The sequence below is a fragment of the Hyalella azteca genome, unplaced genomic scaffold (genome assembly GCF_000764305.2).
Source record: "Hyalella azteca isolate HAZT.00-mixed unplaced genomic scaffold, Hazt_2.0.2 contig1343, whole genome shotgun sequence".
In the NCBI taxonomy this organism is placed as follows: domain Eukaryota; kingdom Metazoa; phylum Arthropoda; class Malacostraca; order Amphipoda; family Hyalellidae; genus Hyalella; species Hyalella azteca.
Genome location: NW_025931664.1, coordinates 11973 through 31349, shown reverse-complemented (window position 1 = coordinate 31349; position 19377 = coordinate 11973). Strand labels below are relative to the sequence as shown.

General features: G+C 39.2%; 1 protein-coding gene across 1 annotated transcript; it reads right to left on the bottom strand.

Moving 5' to 3' along the window:
• Window positions 1–1504: 1504 nt before the first annotated feature.
• On the bottom strand, window positions 1505–18695 carry LOC108667815 (protein lifeguard 1-like). Its single transcript, XM_047882402.1, has 6 exons — window positions 18465–18695; window positions 17983–18035; window positions 17773–17821; window positions 4263–4381; window positions 3728–3939; window positions 1505–2544 (listed from the first exon to the last, which is right to left on the bottom strand). The coding sequence occupies exons 1-6, from the start codon at window positions 18683–18685 to the stop codon at window positions 2257–2259; spliced, it is 942 nt and encodes a 313-aa protein (XP_047738358.1). The 5' UTR covers window positions 18686–18695; the 3' UTR covers window positions 1505–2256.
• Between the last annotated feature and the right edge of the window lie 682 nt (window positions 18696–19377).

The following is a 19377-nucleotide window of genomic DNA, read 5'->3' as shown; positions in this document are numbered from 1 at the left end:
ATTGTATTGTCAATTTTTCAAAATTTTGGGCCTTATTCCATTTCCATCAGAGCGCTCAAAAAAGTTTGGACTGAAAAGTACTTCTGGCATAAGTGTTTGGCTGGGCTCCCTACCCTACACCCTACGCTACCCGCTACAAGCAAAATATGTATGAACAAGGTCTCATAACGTTGTCGCAAGTAACTAGTAATAATAATAAATTAGCGGTTTAAGCGTTTTTAAGCCGTAAGCCTGTCGCCGATTCTTAACATTGTAGAATATCCACAGCTTGTTGCGGGCTTGAACTCACAACTCACTGCTTAAAATTTTCTTTGCTTAACCGCCCGGTCTCCTCGCGGATTCTGACCAGAAACTGGCGCACAGAGCTGGGATCGAACCCCCGCCTCTCTGCTCCAATCTTGGTACTCTCTGGGCCATACTTTTAAAACTCGTTAAGTGAATGTAAGTAAGTACTTACGCTCAATTTTCTTGTCTATAATTGGTGGATTTTGCTCGAAAGGCCGTCAATGATTGGCTGATGAACTTATGATCTCTTAACTTTTTTGAAAGTATTGGCCCTGAACTTTAACCACTGGGCCAGCTGCTCGTTTTCTGTGATTATGATTTTTTTTCTTTGTATCATTCCTACGAACCGCTTCCTAGGCTCTGTCGCTATCCTGGATTCTTTCTCTAAATCAAAAGCAGCGTAGGGCTGTTTTAGAGACAAATTCTATGAAAAAATTCTATATTTTATAGACAAATTCTATAGACAAATTCTATCTATGAACTGCCTTCCGCTAAGCTGCATTCTGATTACCAAAATCCTCTGAAGATATGTTTAATTCTCTGTAAATGTTGATCAAATACATTATGTGGTCATTATTCAAACATGTATAAACTAGTAAATTATGCCATCTAATACTTATCAATACAAATTGTATAATCTGAAAAAGTGTTATTAAGCATACAAAGTTGTAACTCCCTGTTTTCCTAATCTATTGCACAAATTTTAATAAAAAATGTTTCATTGTATTGAATCAAATGTGAAACTTCACAATGAATATGAAACAGTATCAAATTTGAAACTATATCAAACTATATATATGCTAAAAACAATATATATATGGCAAACGATTTTATCATCGCGTAGCCTTTCACAAGAAAAACAATTGTTTCACGAGATTTAAGGGAAAAGAAAAAGGTTACATGTTCAATAATTGTTAATAACGAGAGAACTTATTACATGTTCTACTATTGTCTCAGAAGTGTCAATAATAGTTTAAAAATTCTAAATATATTTTTGTCCATCTTCGCTGAAATTACTTTTACGTGTAGTTCTGTACTCCGTTAGTTGCGAAAACAAGGGTTCACTATAGTAGTACAAATTTATAATAAATTTCACAACATTTCTTCTACGCCTATTTTAATATATGGTAGTTGTTTGACATTCGCAGGAAATATCTGCCTACGCTAAGTTTAATATAGTAATAATATTAATTATAATTATTATAATAATATTAAATATAATTATTAATAATAAATCCTTAATTAATACAAAATTATCCAAACGAAATTTAAAACCGTATCAGCATTTGATTCGGAAAATCAGAAGCTAAGGCGACTGTAAATTTCGTTTGGGCAGTACCTAAAATTACCATCCAACAACCTCATGAAACGAGAACAAATGTAATGAAAATCTTCTTAATCGTCCAAACTCTACAAAAATTTCAAAAGCTGATGAAGCAGTTCTTAATTAGCCCTCGAAATTAAAAAATGTTAGCCCTCAAACTCTGCTGCAGCTGTTCTCAGTTAGCGCTTGAACGCTGTTAACATTCACTCGTTCATTTGCTTACCCCATGCTCGTGAAAAATGGAAAAATTTATCGCCACAGTTATAATTACCCTGGAAACCAAATTTTTTCTTACATTGTCGATGCGGAAATCCTAAAAATGGTTTAATTTGTAAATTTAGGTATTCATTTAACTTTTAACCACTTAGACTGTACCGAGTTTCCAAAAATGTGGTATTTCGCTCAAACAAATTGCCAAGTTTTCCGGCTCTAGTCGTTCCCAAAGATCTAACCCACTGTTCGAAATAACGGTGAAAAACGGTGTGACCGGTGTTCTAGTGGCCGGCCCTCCAGTGAAAATAGATCATTTCACTTTTTTCAAATTTGGGACGTATTTCGAGTGTTAAATTGAAAAAAAGGCGACACGGTGTTTTTCGACACTGGTGGGCCTGTCTCTGAAATGCCGTTCAAAGCGCTTTACTTCGTATTTAGTCCCTAAACAGCATCAGCATATAAATGAATATGTTGATAATATCCAAGTAAAGATTCAGGGCCGCGAAGATGTACTCCTCAGGACTGATGGCCAATTTTCGCTTTCCTCCCATCAGGAGCTGAGTGTCCACGACAATGAAGCAGGAGAAGAGAAACGCACCCGAGGCAGCATACAAGTTGTCCATGGTATTGCTTTGGAAAATCAGGCACATGAAGCCGAAAAGTATGAGACACATCACAAGGGAGCACAACGCCCCAGCCATCATCGTGAAGTCGATCTTCGTCTGTAGGAATAAAGGGGTAAAAGTTAAACGACCATGAAAAGGTAGTCCTCGGCCTTTACTTTCAAAGAATGGTATGAGATCGTAAGTTCATCAGCCAATCATTGACGGCGTTTCAAGCAAAATGCATCAATCATAGACAAGAAAATAGAGCGGAGGTACTTACGTTCACTTAGCGAGTTTGAAAGTATGGCCCCTGATGATGAAAGTCTTAAAATAAATTTTTGTCTGGAGGAACAATTGTATGATGAGCCAACGCAAAGATACATTAATTTGTGCTCCATGTGTGTTACATTTCCTTGGCTCTCTACCTGAGATGTGCCAATGACGAAACACCCTTCACTACCCATAATGACTCTCCATAAACGAAACCGACACAAATGGTGAGCCCTACTTCTTCCACAAACTACCCAGTCGAAATTCGGGTTCCATTTTGGTCGCCCCGGGGCCATACTTTCAAAACTCGCAAAGTGAACGTAAGTACTTACGCTCTATTTTCTTGTCTATGATTAAGTGAACGTAAGTACTTACGCTCTATTTTCTTGTCTATGATAGGTGGATTTTGCTTGAAAGGCCGTCAATGATTGGCTGTTGAACTTATGATGATCGTTTATTAGACCGTAGGCCTGTCGCCGATTCTTAACATTGCACAGCATTCACAGCATGTTGCGGGATTGAACTCTCAACTCAAATGTTAGGGCAAAGAAAATACCGAGGAAACTCACCATATTTTCAATGAAAATGTGTAAACCAGCACCATCATCGGTTCATAAAATTGATCGACTTTCCCTACGTTTCGGTTCTGGTCTCCGAAAGCTCTGTCGCGTCTCTACGTCGGCTCTGCAGCCGGCGACGGCCTGCTCTATTCCCTGCCCTAAATTTTAACTGGGCTCCTCACCGATTCTGACCAAAAACTGTCGCACAGAGCTGGGATCGAACCCGCGCCTCTCTGCTCCGATCTTGGTACTCTGAACTTTAACCAGTGGGACTTACCTTTTGACTTACACAGATGGTGGATCTTACTCCTTTCCTTACTCCACCCCATTGATACCAGCCTATCAATCCTGAAAGTCAGAGATTGTAAACCATATTCCCCAACCATACAGAAGCTATCCACCTAAAACTAACATGCGCATACGGTTGGCCTTAAACCCTCCACCAACTTGATGCACCCCATCCAACAAACCTGGAAGGCGAAGGCGGTGAGTCCAAAGAAGATGATGGCGGTAACTAAGACGGCCTTGAGTACGGCGTCAGTATCAACCGTAGCGCAGACAGAGCCCAGCAGCATGCCCTCGCAGGCCGTGAAGAGCATCAAAACTATTAAGTTTATTGGAGACTTGCGGCGCATATCCGGGGCACAGATCAGTGCGATCATCAGCACGATGGTGGCAACCGCTGAAAAGGTAATAGATTGTTTATGGTGTCAAGGTAATTGTATTGTGGCACTTAATCCAGCAACCCAAATTAGATGAAGAGTGCATTGAGTTATTCGCTGAATTCACTGCTTAAATGTGTTGAATTGCATAATTGTTTATCCTCGATGATCTTTTCCATCCCTATTTCACATGCACATCTAGTCAAAATCAGCCATATCCATTGCACTCACTGTTCTACCCTAACGCTCTTAGACAAAACGCGGAATCAAAATTATGCCCATAAGTCCAAAATCGCCAAAGAAATTTAACATACAATTAAGTTAAACATTTTGTAATATTTACCAGACGCGATCAGCAAGCCTGGATTATCTGTGTTCCATTGCCTGAAGGAGTCAATGTAGAAGAGCCCAATGATCGCCCCCGTCAGGATCAACTGCACTGCCAGGATGCTGTATACCTTCCTGTGAGTGGTGGTGATTTGGTTAATGTGTGGAGATGGTTTAAGATGAGATGGGGGTATGTATAAGGTATTTTTACTGTGAAATTGATGTAAATGGTTTAAGGTGAATTAGGAGGTAGATGGTGTTCTGGTTGTTAAATGGATATAGATGGTTTTAGGTAAAGTAGGAGGTAGAAGGTCTTTTGATTGCGAAATTGATGTAGATGGGTTAATTTGAAGTAGGAGGTAAAATGTGTTTTGATTGTGAAATGGATGTAGATAGTTTAAGGTGAATTAGGAGGTAGATGGTGTTCTGGTTGTTAAATGAATATAGATGGTTTGAGGTAAAGTAGGGGGTAGAAGGTGTTCTGGCTGTGAAATGGATGTAGATGGTTTAAAGTGGAGTAGAGGTAGAAGATGTTCTGGTTGTGAAATGGATGTAGATGGTTTAAGGTGAAATAAAGGTAAAAAGTGTTCTGGTTGTGAAATGGATGTAGATGGCTAAAGGTGAAATAGGGGATAGAAGGTGTTCTGGTTTTGAAATAGATGTAGATTGGGGGGAAATGAGTGTGTATTGTATATGAATGAGATAACTACGAGTGATCCATGCTCGCCGATAAATTAAAAAAGGGAAGAAAAATGTCTTGAGAGGGTAGAAAGGATAGGACACAAAAATTGAGCTCTAAATTGGTCTTCAAAAGTGTAATTTAGATGGCGCAAAATGATGTTTATCATTCCTTGAAGCGAAAGTAAAATGTGAGTTCTATCTTTCATGTAAATATGATTTTAAACAGGTCATTCTTGATTATCATGCATAAACTTCATAATAATTACCGTAGATGCAGGAATGCAGGATTCCAAAGTTGCCGGGATTATTGATCCTGAACAACACCGGGCCAGATCTTATGAATGTACAAATGCTGATTGTTGAGTGAATGATTACTAAACAAAATAGAAATCATTTAAGTGAACACATTTAATTATTATGAATAACCTCACCTGATGAATGCCCGGCGAATGGATTTGTCGGAGAAGAGCAAGCCACTGTCTGTAATTATGAAAAATATTTAATTTGCATTGAAATACTTTTTTAAACTAGAAGAATAACTGTTCATATTTCAAATGCAAAAATAATAATTATAATGTATCTTAATTAAAGCTCATTTCTTAGAATATTTCACTAAAATTTGAACAAAAACTATGTTAATGGATTTAGTCACAGAAAGATTAGTAATAATGCACGTATATTATTAAATGCCAATTCATAGAATATTCAATGAAATTTAAGTAAAAAATATTGTAATGGAAATATTTAGTCCATATATGTACACACCTTCACCCACTTCGAGCGTCGTCTCCTGCTGGGGCATTTGGGGAGGCCTGGAGAAATTTAATATTATTATTACGTATTTATTTATTTATTTATATTCTACATTCACTTTTATCCTGTGGGAATTGGATATATCAATCTACATCTTTCACTTTGCCGCCTAAAAATTTGATATATTAATATACATCTATTTTTACTACGCAACTTAAATTCGCGCTTCGATATGATTCGTAATTGGTCATTTACACTTTATATACACTTTTTCCAGAAAGCTATGCTCTTTTTGATTTGTGTGTGTCATCCTGACCCAGTTTGGCCCGGCGAGAGGGCGTATCAGCGCTATATGCACAAAGTGTGTCACCATTTATACACTTTTACCCGCTATTTTTCTGGCTGCACTCACTGCTGTGGCTGTTGTGGAGGATAGGCTGGTTGGGGGTAAGCTGGTTGGGGGTAGGCTTGTTGGGGGTAAATCGGTTGGGGATAGCCCTGCTGAGGGTAACCCGACTGAGGGTAACCCGGCTGGGGGTAACCGGGTTGGGGGTAACCGGGGTTACCTGGTGCTGGTTGCGACATTTTCTCCTGGAAATAATCACGAAACAACACGAAAAGATTTCAAAAATATAACTCAGTACTCACTGCAGTGAGTGACAGAGAGCGCATTTTCTCGTCGACGAAAACTTGAGGTCACGGACAGACGGACGGACGGACGGACAGACAGACAGACGGACATGGCGAGCACAATAGTGCATTTTTTCCATAAATGAGAAAATGCGCTAAAAATATAGGCTGATAATGTATTACATCGAACCTGAGCATTGTTATATCATAACAAGGATGGCATATTGCCTGGCAAAACGAATTTTGAAAGAAACTAATTCAGTATAAATTTTAGGGGTAATTTCAAGCTTTGAAAAATAATTATTACCCTATTAACACATTAACAATAATTTAATATTTTTTACCCATCTTTGAAGCGTGGTTAACTCATTAACTGTTACCACGAAATAATTTATATATGTATTATGTCAACTGTCGTTAGGACATCACTGATATACGTATTATTTCAAATGTCACCAGGATATAATTAAAGAATGTATTATGTCAACCAGGGTTGCCACTAGCGCATTTTTTACCCAAATTTCATGGTTTCGTTATTGCATATGCATTGTTTGGGAAAAATTAATGATATCATTACTTACATATTGTATGTTTCAAATTTTCAAATAAATAAAAAATTTTTGCACGTGCAACTTACAAATTTACTTTTAAATATTAAATGTTGGGATTTTTCCCTTTTTTGTCACACATGTGAGTGTTGTGTGCAGGCTAATACAATTTAAATAGATAAGCTATCATATCGCAACGTACTCGTATAGTGTCTCAACGTATGCTGAGAAAAATGAACGAATCATATATATCGAATAGTTTTATACACTATACTCTTCATACGCATTTTTATCTCAATAAGCTGGGTCAGAAAGACCTAACAAAGAATCACTTCTCAGACAAAATTTCATTAAGCTGCCTGAGTGTCCGGTTGAGTGCACTCGAGCCGTTCGCCATCTAATCAGTTTAAAACCAACAACAATTGCCTCGATAACAGCCTCTATAACTTAAATAAACATTAAATACCACTTAATCCTCAGACACAATACAATCAATCATTTATCAACCTAATTGTGTTACTTTGTTCTATTTATTTCACTTTAATTATGCCTGGTCAAAACAACGATACTCACGTTAACAATGGACTGGGTGGCGGAGAACTGACCACTGCTGACTCGAGATGGCCGATGGAGTTTCTTATCAGACGCTTATCAGGGGCTTATCAGGGGCCTATCTTGACCGAATTGGCGATATGAGCAATAGTTCGTTAGCTGATCAATAGCTGCTGCTGTATCGACTTGAACACAATAAAATGTACGGGTAATATTGTATAAATTGTGACATACTTTCTTACTAACAGCACGAGCATAGAGCGGACGTAACATTGATACTCTCTCTATAGCCAGGCCAAACTTAACAGGATCACACACATAATAAAAAAAATAATGGTTCGTTGTTTGGACAAATTTTCCCTAATTTCTCTTAGTGTTGGATAACGCAATCGTTTGACGTCATTCAGTGGAAATGCCGAGTCGATGTCGTAAGGTGAACTAAATTCACCATCACCATCATCACTACACTTACGACCAACGACTTATACTTGTTTCGACCTTATATTTCCCCTTCCATCTCAGGACTTCGGCTTATATTTCCCCTTCCATCTCAGGACTTCAGCTTATATTCCCCCTTCCATCTCAGGACTTCGGCTTATATTTCCCCTTCCATCTCAGGACTTCGGCTTATATTTCCCCTTCCATCTCAGGACTTCAGCTTATATTCCCCCTTCCATCTCAGGACTTCGTGCTTATATTTCCCCTTCCATCGCAGGACTTCGGCTTATATTTCCCCTTCCATCGCAGGACTTCGGCTTATATTTCCCTTCCATCTCAAGACTTCGGCTTATATTTCCCCTTCCACCTCAGGACTTCGGCTTATATTTCCCCTTCCATCTCAGGACTTCGGCTTATATTTCCCATTCCATCACAGGACTTCAGCTTATATTTCCCCTTCTATCTCAGGACTTCGTCTTTCACTCAAAAGCAGTTCCAATAACAATAATATTGACCTCCACCAACTAAGTTCAAATTACAATGATTCATTTAATCAATATTGTTATGATTTAACCAAGATATTAAAACCTTGCCGCTTGACTTTTATCAACAGCAAGGTTTGTATGAATTTAGTATAATATTAGATGTTGAATGGGAGTTATTAGTTCTAATTTATTTATGTTTTCCTAATTTGGTGATATTATTAAGATGTTAATCGATCCAGCATCAACAACACATACTTGGGAAAACTATATGTACGGTTACTCATATACAGGGAAATTGTTTATTCAAGTTTTCTGTTTGGAACGTATTTAGATTTTTATTGATTATATTTTAACTAGATCATGTAGCAGTGATACAATTCTCTGGTACAGTTCAGGGCCATGCACCGCTAATTTTGTTCACCAATCAACTCTAAATAAAACGCTTAACATATTTCCATAAGACCACCAGTCAGCCGCGGATCAAGCCTTGCGTCAGTAACCAGCCCATGACATCATATTGTTTTAAAATATTGTGTACTTTACGCCACCAAACACAGGAGCGAACGCCTAGAATGGAATGATATTTGTGACATCATTAAGTTACGTTACTTTTAGTACACAGCATCTGAGGTTAGTTTCCAGATATTAACGTTTGGTTCCAAAATTTATCGTCCCATTTGAGTTCAATTTCCAGACTGTAACATTCACTTCCAAAATATATCGTCTGATCTGGGGTCAGTTTCCAGACAGTAACGTTTGCTTCCAAAATGTATCGTCTCATCTGAGGTCAGTTTCCTGATAGTACCATCTAATTCCAAAATTTATCGTCTCATCTGAGGTCAGTTTCCAGATAGTACCGTTTGGTTCCAAAATGCATCGTCTGTCGATCCTGCGGTCTTGCTAAAACCTGCCTAGCACCAACAGGTTGCGGAACAAATAAGCGTGAGTCCAAACTGGCCTGCGTGCTCGTCCTTAACAAAATCGTAAATATTGAAGATTTCTGTACGAAAAAACATTAGCTGCCTTAAGTTACGGGACAGGAATGAGCTATGAGAATCTCAGGTTAGGTTTCAGATAGTAAAGTTAGGGTCCAAAATCAATCGTCCTTCTTCGAGCGGCCGTTCGATGGCTAGCTAATTCGTTGCAGAGGATAAATACTGGCGGCTGGTGTAGTGGAGAATAAATGTTGGAATGCCCCGACGACTGCTGGAACGCAGCTACGAATGCAGAAACGTAGGGTACGAATGCTGGAACGTAGCTACGAATGCAGGAACGTAGCTACGAATGATGGAACGTAGCTACGAATGCTGGAACGTAGTTGGCTGACGATGCTGGTCCATACGGACCATACCATTCCGGGCTTCTTTGCTGGAGGCCAGTTTGCCGAATGCAAAGGACATGTTGAGGCTTGTGTGGCGTGCTGTAAGTAACTTGATAGCCTAGGGACCGGTAAGATCCATTTAGAATTAATCTTCTGGATATCTTTTGAAGCGAAAAAAATGGAGAAAGGGAACCGAAGTAGTTGGACTAGAATTAAGAGAGCGCCTTGTCCATAATCCCTTGCAACAGTGTGCAACGTCATGCTGACCTGCTGTTCTGTTCTACGTTAGCGAGCAGGCGCCAGTGCGATCTGTTGTCCTGTTCTAATGTAATTAGTGTGAACAGTTTAATGTTTGAACATTTATTATTGAATGTAATGAAGGCTTTATTTCTTCGTAGGGATACTACCGAGCCGTTACCTATACTGTGCCGCCCAAGTGCTCAGATAATCTTTTGATCTCATTACTTCAATCAATATTCTTAGATTCTCGTTAGTATTAATTAACAGTTTTGTGGTTTTTAGTTTTGTTGCGTTTCTGAATGAACTTTGTAGCGAAAGTCATTCATTTTATAGCTCTGCACGCAAGTTCATCACACGGCCGTACTAAGAATCTTATTTGAATACACGTAGCCAGCGGCCTAAGTACACGTAGCGGCCTAAGTACACNAACATTAATTGAAATATTCATAACATTCATTGAAATATATTCATAACATTCATTGAAATATTCATAACATTCATTGAAATATTCATAACATTCATTGAAATATATTCATAACATTCATTGAAATATTCATAACATTCATTGAAATATTCATAACATTCATTGAAATATATTCATAATTTTCATTGAAATATTCATAACTGAAACACATATCAATAATTTCATATAGTCACACTCATAAATATATGGGTAATAATGTCCACATATTGCACGTAGCACTGATACGCCTTTTTGCCGAGCCAAACTGTGTCAGTATGACCCACGCAAGAATAAAAAATATAAAAATAATAAAAAATACACAAAATAAATAAATAAAAAAATACATAATAATATGCTTATCAATAAAAAATATAACTCAGTACTCACAGCAGTGAGTGACAGAGAGCGCATTTTCTCGTCGACGAAAACGTGAGGTCACGGACGGACAGACGGACAGACGGAGAGACGGACGGACGGACAGACGGACGGACAGACGGACGGACAGACGGACAGACGGACGGACGGACGGACGGACGGAGGGACGGAGGGACGGACGGACAAGGCGAGCACAGTAGTGCGTTTTTTTCATAAATGAGAAAATGCGCTAAAAAAAGCATTACCATTTAGACAAAAACCCACGTATTTTTCTGGAATTCAAATTTAAATAAACTTTATTTCCTACGTACGATACACGCGTTACATAAATATATTATATAATTATAAATAGTGATATATAATTAAATACGCTATATTAACTTGAGTATTTAAATACATTCCCGATCGCAATTATTTTAATAGATTAATGTTGCTACGTTTAGATTTACACTGTATGATTTTTAATTTGAATAAGTTTTATGTAAATAAAATAGGTTGTATAAGATTTAACTATATGACATATTAAGTATATGATTTAAGCATATGATATAAGTTCTATAAGATATAAATATATGATATAATTTGTATAAGATTTGAGTATATGAAGTAAGTTGTATTGTAAGGGATAGAAATAACATTCAAGTATATAAGATTAAGGTATAAAATTTAGGCCAGAGTTTGAAAAAATTCCCCTATGTAGGCCAATTAAAAAATTAACCGTATTTTCGACAAAAAACCCCGCCGTTGTTTTATTTTAACGCTTATCTTATCGACTGCATTTATTTGCCTTTAAAAATAAAATTTATGAGGCTTATACATATATAAAAATTATGATTGAAATAGAAACGTGATTTCCAAAATTATGAACAAAAAAGCTTGTAAATTCTTGTAAATCAACTCTGTCCAAGTTCGGCAGCTACAAATTTCGAGAACTGCTGCAGCTGTTCTCAGTTAGCTCTCAAACGCTGCTGCAGCTGTTCTCAGTTAGCTCTCAAACGCTGCTGCAGCTGTTCTCAGTTAGCCCTCAAACGCTGCTGCAGCTGTTCTCAGTTAGCTCTCAAACGCTGCTGCAGCTGTTCTCAGTTAGCTCTCAAACGCATCTCTATCCACTCGTTCTTTATTTGCTAAACCAACGCTAAAGAAAAATAGAAAAATTTAACACTGAAATCAAAATTGTACCGGAAATCAAATTTTTTTCTCTTACAGTCTTTAAGTGGAAACCCTTTGAATTTTTTTATAGGAAATGATTCGATTTGTAAATCATACGACAAAGATTCATTTGGCAGGTATACAACAACCTTAACCGGATAACAAATTAAAATAAAATGTTTTTTTCCAAAGTTTTGCTTAACCCAAACACTAAGACATCCAACAAGAACCGCTACACTGAATAGTCGTTCCCACACAGCTACACTAGTCGTTCCCAAACCGCTAAACTAGTCGTTCCCAAACCTCTACACTAGTCGCTCCCAAACCACTACACCAGTCGTTCCCAAACAGCTACACTAGTCGTTCCCAAACCGCTTCACTAGTCGTTCCCAAACAGCTACAAGGTTGCATCCCGATTACCCAAAGTTTCGCCAAACAGCGCCAGCAGGTAAAGGAACACGTTGATAATATCCAAGTAAAGATTGAGCGCCGCGAAGATGTACTCCTCAGGACTGATGGCCAATTTCCGTTTGCCCCCCATCAGGAGCTGAGTGTCTACGACGATGTAGCAGGAGAAGACAAAGGCTCCAAGGGCAGCATACAAGTTGTCCATGGTATTGCTTTGGAATATCAGGCACATGAAGCCGAAAAGTATGAGACACATCACAAGGGAGCACAATGCCCCGGCCATCATCGTGAAGTCGATCTTCGTCTGTAGGAGTAAAGGGGTATAGTAATACAGCAAATTGAAAGTAATTCAAATGGAATCATCTTAATAACTATAAGCCGACCCTCAACAAGCCGACTCTCAACCAGCCGACCCTCAACCAGCCGACCCTCAACCAGCCTTCCCTCAACCAGCCGACCCTCAACCAGCCGACCCCCAAAAATCTGACTCTCAACAAGTCGACCCTCAACAAGCCGTCCTCCACCAGCATACCCTCCGCAGCAGCAACAACAAGAGTGAGTTGATTTAGAAGAGGTTGCTTGTTATTTAGACATTGTTGGACAATCGAAATGAGAGATTATTTTACACCCTCTACACTAAATGTAAAGATAATGAAGCTTCCTTCCCTATGTCGAATATCCTTAAATAATCCCAGCATACTGAGAGGGTGATCCCATTTTTTTAACCCCATATTTTTCAGATTACACCACTGGAAATCAGAAGATGGTAAACCATAATCCCATACCACACCTAATTTTTTCAACCCCCATACTTGCCAGCTTTTAACGCTGGAAGTCAGAAGATGGTAAACAGCAGCTGTTCTCAGTTAGCTCTCAAACGCTGCTGCAGCTGTTCTCAGTTAGCTCTCAAACGCTGCTGCAGCTGTTCTCAGTTAGCCCTCAAACGCATCTCTATCCACTCGTTCTTTATTTGCTAAACCAACGCTAAAGAAAAATGAAAAAATTTAACACTGAAGTCAAAATTGTACCGGAAATCAATTTTTTTTCTCTTACAGTCTCTAAGCGGAATACCTTTGAATGGTTCGATAGGAAATGGTTCGATTGGTAAATCCTATGACAAGAATTCATTTGGCAGGTACAACAACCTTAACTGGATAACAAATTTAAAGAAAATGTTTTTTCCAAAGTTTCGCTTAACCCAAACACTTAGACATCCAATAAGAACCACTACACTAGCCGTTCCCAAACAGCTACACTAGTCGTTCCCAAACCTCTAAACTAGTCGTTCCCAAACCGCTACACTAGTCGTTCCCAAACCTCTACACTAGTCGTTACCAAACCGTTTCACTAGTCGTTCTCAAACCTCTACACTAGTCGTTCATAAACCGCTAAACTAGTCGTTCCCATTTACCTACACTTGTCGTTCCCAAATCGCTACACTAGTCGTTCCCAAACCGCTTCACTAGTCGTTCCAAACAGCTACACTAGTCGTTCACAAACCGCTTTACTAGTCGTTCCCAAACCGCTACACTAGTCGTTCCCAAACCTCTACACTAGCCGTTCCCAAACCGCTACACTAGTCGTTCCTAAACCGCTACACTTTTCGTTCCCAAATCGCTACACTAGTCGTTCCCAAACCTGTATACTAGTCGTTCCCAAAGAGCTTCACTAGTCATTCCCAAACAGCTACACTAGTCGTTCCCAAACCTCTACACTAGTCATTTTCAAACCACTTCATTAGTCGTTCCCAAACCACTACACTAGTCGTTCCAAATCACTTCACTAGTCGTTCCCAAACCGCTACACTAGTCGTTTCAAACCCCATTATTAGTCGTTCCCAAACCACTACACTAGTCGTTCCCAAACCGCTACACTAGTCGCTCCCAAACAGCTACACTAGTCGAGCATACAAGTTGTCCATGGTATTGCTTTGGAATATCAGGCACATGAAGCCGAAAAGTATGAGACACATCGCCAGGGAGCACAGCGCCCCGGCCATCATCGTGAAGTCGATTTTAGTCTGATGGAGTAAAGGGGTATAGTAATACGGCAAATAGAAAGTAATTCCAATGGAATCATCTTAATAACTATAAGCCGACCATCAACAAGCCGACTCTCAACCAGCCGACCCTCAACCAGCCGACCCCCAAAAATCTGACTCTCAACAAGTCGACCCTAAACAAGCCGAACCTCAACAAGCCGACCTCCAATAAGCCGATCCTCCACCAGCCTACCCTCCGCAGCAGCAACAGCAACAAGAGTGAGTTGATTTTGAAGAGGTTGCTTGTTATTTGGACATTTTTGGACAATCGAAATGAGTGAGTGTTTTACACCCTCTACCCTAAATGCAAAGATTCTGGAGCTTCCTTCCCTACGTCGAATATCCCTAGATAATCTCAGAATACTGAGAGGGTGAATTCATTTTTTAACCCCATATTTCCCATATTTCACCACTGGAGGTCAGAAGATGGTAAATCATAATCCCATACCACACCTAATTTTTTCAACCCTCATACTTGCCAGCTTTTAACGCTTGAAGTTAAATGATTGTAAACCATAATCCCATACCACACCTAGTTGTTCAACCCAACATTTGCCAGCTTTCAACGCTAGAAGTCAGAAAAAGGTAAACCATAATCCCAGACCACACCTATTTTTCCAACCCAATATTTGCCAGCTTTCAACGCTGGAAGTCAGAAGACGGTAAACCGGACTCCAATACCACACAGAATCTCTTCACTAATCTCTAACAGACACAGGTATTGAGCCCTAAATTAATTACCACCTAGAAGAAGCACCCTTCATCATACCTGGAAGGCGAAGGCGGTGAGCCCAAGGAAGATGATGACGGTGACGACAACGGCCTTAAGGACGGCGTCAGCATCATAACAAGCGCACGCGGCTCCCAGCATTACGCCCTCGCAGGCCGTGAAGAGCAGCAAAACTATTATGTTTATTGGGGACTTGCGACGCATCTTCGTCGAGAGAGCCAGTGCGATCATCAGCACGATGTAGGCAACCGCTGGGAGATTGATAGATTTCATGAGAATTGAAGGAATATGTTTCGTAGTTATTTCACGAACAGCCCCAATACGTTGAAGTGCACCTCAAGTTATTCACTGAACTCACTTTTCCACTCTAACTGACTTAAGTAACAAAATTGCATATGGAAGTCAAAATCTGACAGTTTATTGTTAAAAAAGGTGACATTTACCGGCGCCGATGAACAAGCCTGGATTATCTTGATTCCATTGCCTGAAGGAGTCAATGTAGAAGAGCCCAATGATGGCCCCCGTCAAGAACAACTGCACTGCCAAGATGCTGTATACCTTCCTGTGGGTGGTGGTGATTTGTTAAGGTAGATAGATGGTTTGGGGTGGAGTAGGGGAAGTAAATCGTCTAGTATAATATTTTAAATAGATGTAGATAGTTTGGTTTAAAGTAGGATGTAGGAGGTATTTTAATATTATGCAAAATGAATGTACGAGATGGATTAAAGATTTAAAGATGGATTAAAGTGAAGTAGGTGTGGAAGGTGTTCTGATTGCAAATGGAAAATTGGATGCAGATGCTGTGGGGTTGAGTTGGGGGGTGGATGAAAATGTAGGGTGGTGGTGAAATGGATGTAGATGTTGCGGGATCAGGTATGGTGATGATAGGTAATTTAGATAAGGTGGTTGGGCGGTGGTTTAACCTAATTCAGTATTCAGTAGCCAGCGCGGCGAGATGAAAAGTTGGGGAGTGTGAATGTGTGAGATGCCGACATGAAATATTAAGATGTTGTTCGCAAGGGACTGTGACACGTGTCATAAGATAACTGGTTGTAACTTACATAAATAAAAATGCTGTACGGTAAAACCTTTTACACATTTGGCAAGGTTTGTGTGTTTGAAGACTGACCACATAAATACATGGATGCTACTGTGCCATACCCATGTGTCGCATACCATAGAAATAGAAGAAAAGGGTTGAGGGAAAGGGAGACAAAGATTTAAGGGGACCGGCTACCCTAAAATTTTCAATTGTGGCGTTTTCCGGTTTTTGTGCTCGTCTTAAAGCTTACTTTCTGACGCATGTAACGGTACCAGAATCATCTTTCTACGTGCATTTTTACATACACAACACACCGTGGAACAGGGGGCGGTACTGGGCGGCCTTCAGTAATCCCTATGAGACTAATTCAAAGGCGGGACTATGTATACAGCCAGCTGTCGCCAAAGCAGTTTGTGCCCATCATGACAGCGAGGTGAGAGGTATGCAGCCAGTTACTCTATGCCTTCCTGACTTGGTTTGAGGCTTACTTAGGGTATGTTGGCTACGTTACGACTCTTTTACGTCATTTTACGTGCCGCCCGGCAGTTTTTTGGGCGTGGTGAAAACCTCCGATTGGTCTCACGGCAAACCTATCTCCTCCTACAATTTTCAAGCTACAGCAATGAAACACATACCATTCGACTCGCAAAGACCATACCTATCGATTGTCACATCATTTTTTTGAATTTCTGTCTGGTTCGTTTTTTATATGGGGGAGAAGGGTGGGGGATGATTGAAATGAGAAAAATGGAGAAAAACGCCATAAAAAAACTATGTGGAAAATGGAAAAAGTGATGTGGGAGTCGATAGGTATGGTTTTTACGAATCGAATGATACGTGTCTCGATGTTGTAGGATGATATTTGTAGGAGGAGATAGATTTTCTAAAGTTCCCCTCTTTAGCCGTTTTCTATGAATTTCACGTTTTCTATCAATTTTTTCGAAAAATTCAAAGAGGCAAAATGTTCTTATTTTTACATTTTACGTATGTATGTGAAGTTTCATGATGATCGGATGATAACTGTAAAAGTTTTTCCGGAGGTTAGCCGGTCCCCTTAAATGCAAAATTGAAACTGTTTTATACAACACTTCTCTTTAACTTAACTTCTTGTTGTTTGTTTGTCTGTCTGCTACAAATCTTATAATCGATATTTAACACACTTCTACCTGTCCAATCGATCTGAAATTTTCCGCACTTGCGTAAAGCTAGTCAGAGGCAATGCATGAATCAATTGTTAGAATAAATAAATTTGCAAAATTCAATTTTTTTGTAATTATATAAATAAAATTTAAAAATTAATTTTTGTAATATTTAATAATAAAATTAGAAATTCATTGTACATGTGTAACATCAGAGATACTGGATTCTTGAAAATTGTTGTCTTTAAAAAGTAATTTTTAAACGCATATTATTTTTAATTGGTATTTATGAGCTCATTTTAAGAGTCACAAAATAGTTTGTCAATATTTTGAAACGATAGAAAATATGAGTTCTATGCTCCATTTGACGTAAGTTTGTGCGGTTCCACGATTAGAATAACAAGCTTTATCACTGTTTACATCTATTACTTATCTATTACTTATCTATATTGCAAGGTCGGACTAAACTGCTTGCAACACGAAAATATATGTTTTTCAAAATGAACACATTAATATATTTAAATATCTTACCTAATGAATGCCCGCCGAATGGATTTGTCGGAGAAAAGCCAACCACTGTCTGTAATTACATAAAGTTTTGTAGTAAATTAGAATACTTTATAAATTAAATAAGCAAGTATTCATCTATATTTTCAAATTAGAATACATTCTACATTATATAAATATTCATCTATATTTTCAAAGAACTACCATCAAAACAGATATCTTTGTACTACGCACCTGGACTAACTTCGGTCGTCATCTCCTGCTGGGGCTGTTGTGGTGGGGGGGCCCTGAAGAACAAATGTGGGTAAGAAAGTGTGTCACTATATGGAAAATTTGACCCATACATTCCTTAGGTGTGTCACTATTGTGACACACCTAAGTAAGAAAGTGTGTCACTATTTGGACAATTTGACCCATTCATGCCTTAAGTGCAATTCGGCATATCAGCGTTCACCGGTCAGCTAACGAATTCGGCATCGCTAATTTGGTCAAGACCGGCTGTCGATAAGCACCTAATAAGCGCCGGATTAGCGCCTGATTAGCGCCTGATTGGCGCCTGATTGGCGCCTGATTAGCGCCGGATTAGCGCCTGATTGGCGCCGGATTGGCGCCTGATTAGCATCTGAATGCGTCAAAGAGTGATGATTGAGGTAGGGTATGTAATTCATAACAATTTAAATTATGAATATGGTGTAGCCTCTTTACAATCTACTCACTCTTGTTGTTGCTGCTGTTGATGGGAGGCTGGTTGAGGGTCGGCTTTTTGGGGGTAGTCTGGTTGAGGGTAGGCTTGTTGCGTGTAGGCTGGTGGGGGGTAGGCTGGTTGGAGGTCGGCATGTTGAGGTTCGGCTGGTTGAGGGTCGGCTTCTTCAAGGATAATCTGCTGGAAATAACCCTGCTGGGGGTCGCCAGGGTTACTTGTTGCGGGTTGAGACATTTTTTCCTGAAAAATGAGAGCGTTACATCACGTACAGAAGTAAAATAAATGCTATAAATGTATTCAATGTACTTTTTATAGAACCTGGACTTGTGAAACTCATGTCGAGGATCGCATGCTAAATTTCGAAACAACTTATAAATGGAAATAGTTTAGATCCAAATTTCTTTTAGTTTATTGAAAACCATATTAATTTTTTGGGGTAATTTAAGCTAAGGACAATAATGTTACCCCGAAAACACCGAAAACGTTTTTATCTCCTCCCTCGACGCAAGATTAAAGCGCGTGATATGTCAACTGTCACCTAGGACGACCAAATTGAGAAAAATAAGCGATCCCGAATTCTTTATCTGACCTAACTGAACTGTTCTCAAAAACCTTCTACTTTTTCGATCAATTTTTAGATAATATTCTCGCCATTTTTTCTTTGTTTTTTTCAAATTTGACCGAAGGACGCTGATATGCGACATACACATAAGAATGAGTGGATCAAATTGTCCAAATAATGACATGCTTTCTTGCCCACAGCACGAGCATAGAGCGAGCATATCTCTCATACGCTATTTTTTGTCGGGTCAAAGTGGGTCAGGGTGGCCCACTCATGGACAAAAGGTGGATCGCTATTTAGACAAAATCTCTCTCATTTCTATGAGAGTAGGATGACGTCATGGCATGACGTAATTACAATGACG

What these genes read in the sequence shown, in the direction of transcription:
- LOC108667815 (XM_047882402.1), bottom strand. Translation starts at nt 18,685, where the DNA reads ATGTCTCAACCCGCAACAAGTAACCCTGGCGACCCCCAGCAGGGTTAT. An exon ending in CAACAGCAGCAACAACAAGA is followed by an intron (nt 18,036 to 18,464) that starts GTGAGTAGATTG and finishes TTTGTTCTTCAG; the next exon opens with GGCCCCCCCACCACAACAGC. An exon ending in AGGCTTGCTGATCGCGTCTG is followed by an intron (nt 3,940 to 4,262) that starts GTAAATATTACA and finishes TTACCTTTTCAG; the next exon opens with CGGTTGCCACCATCGTGCTG.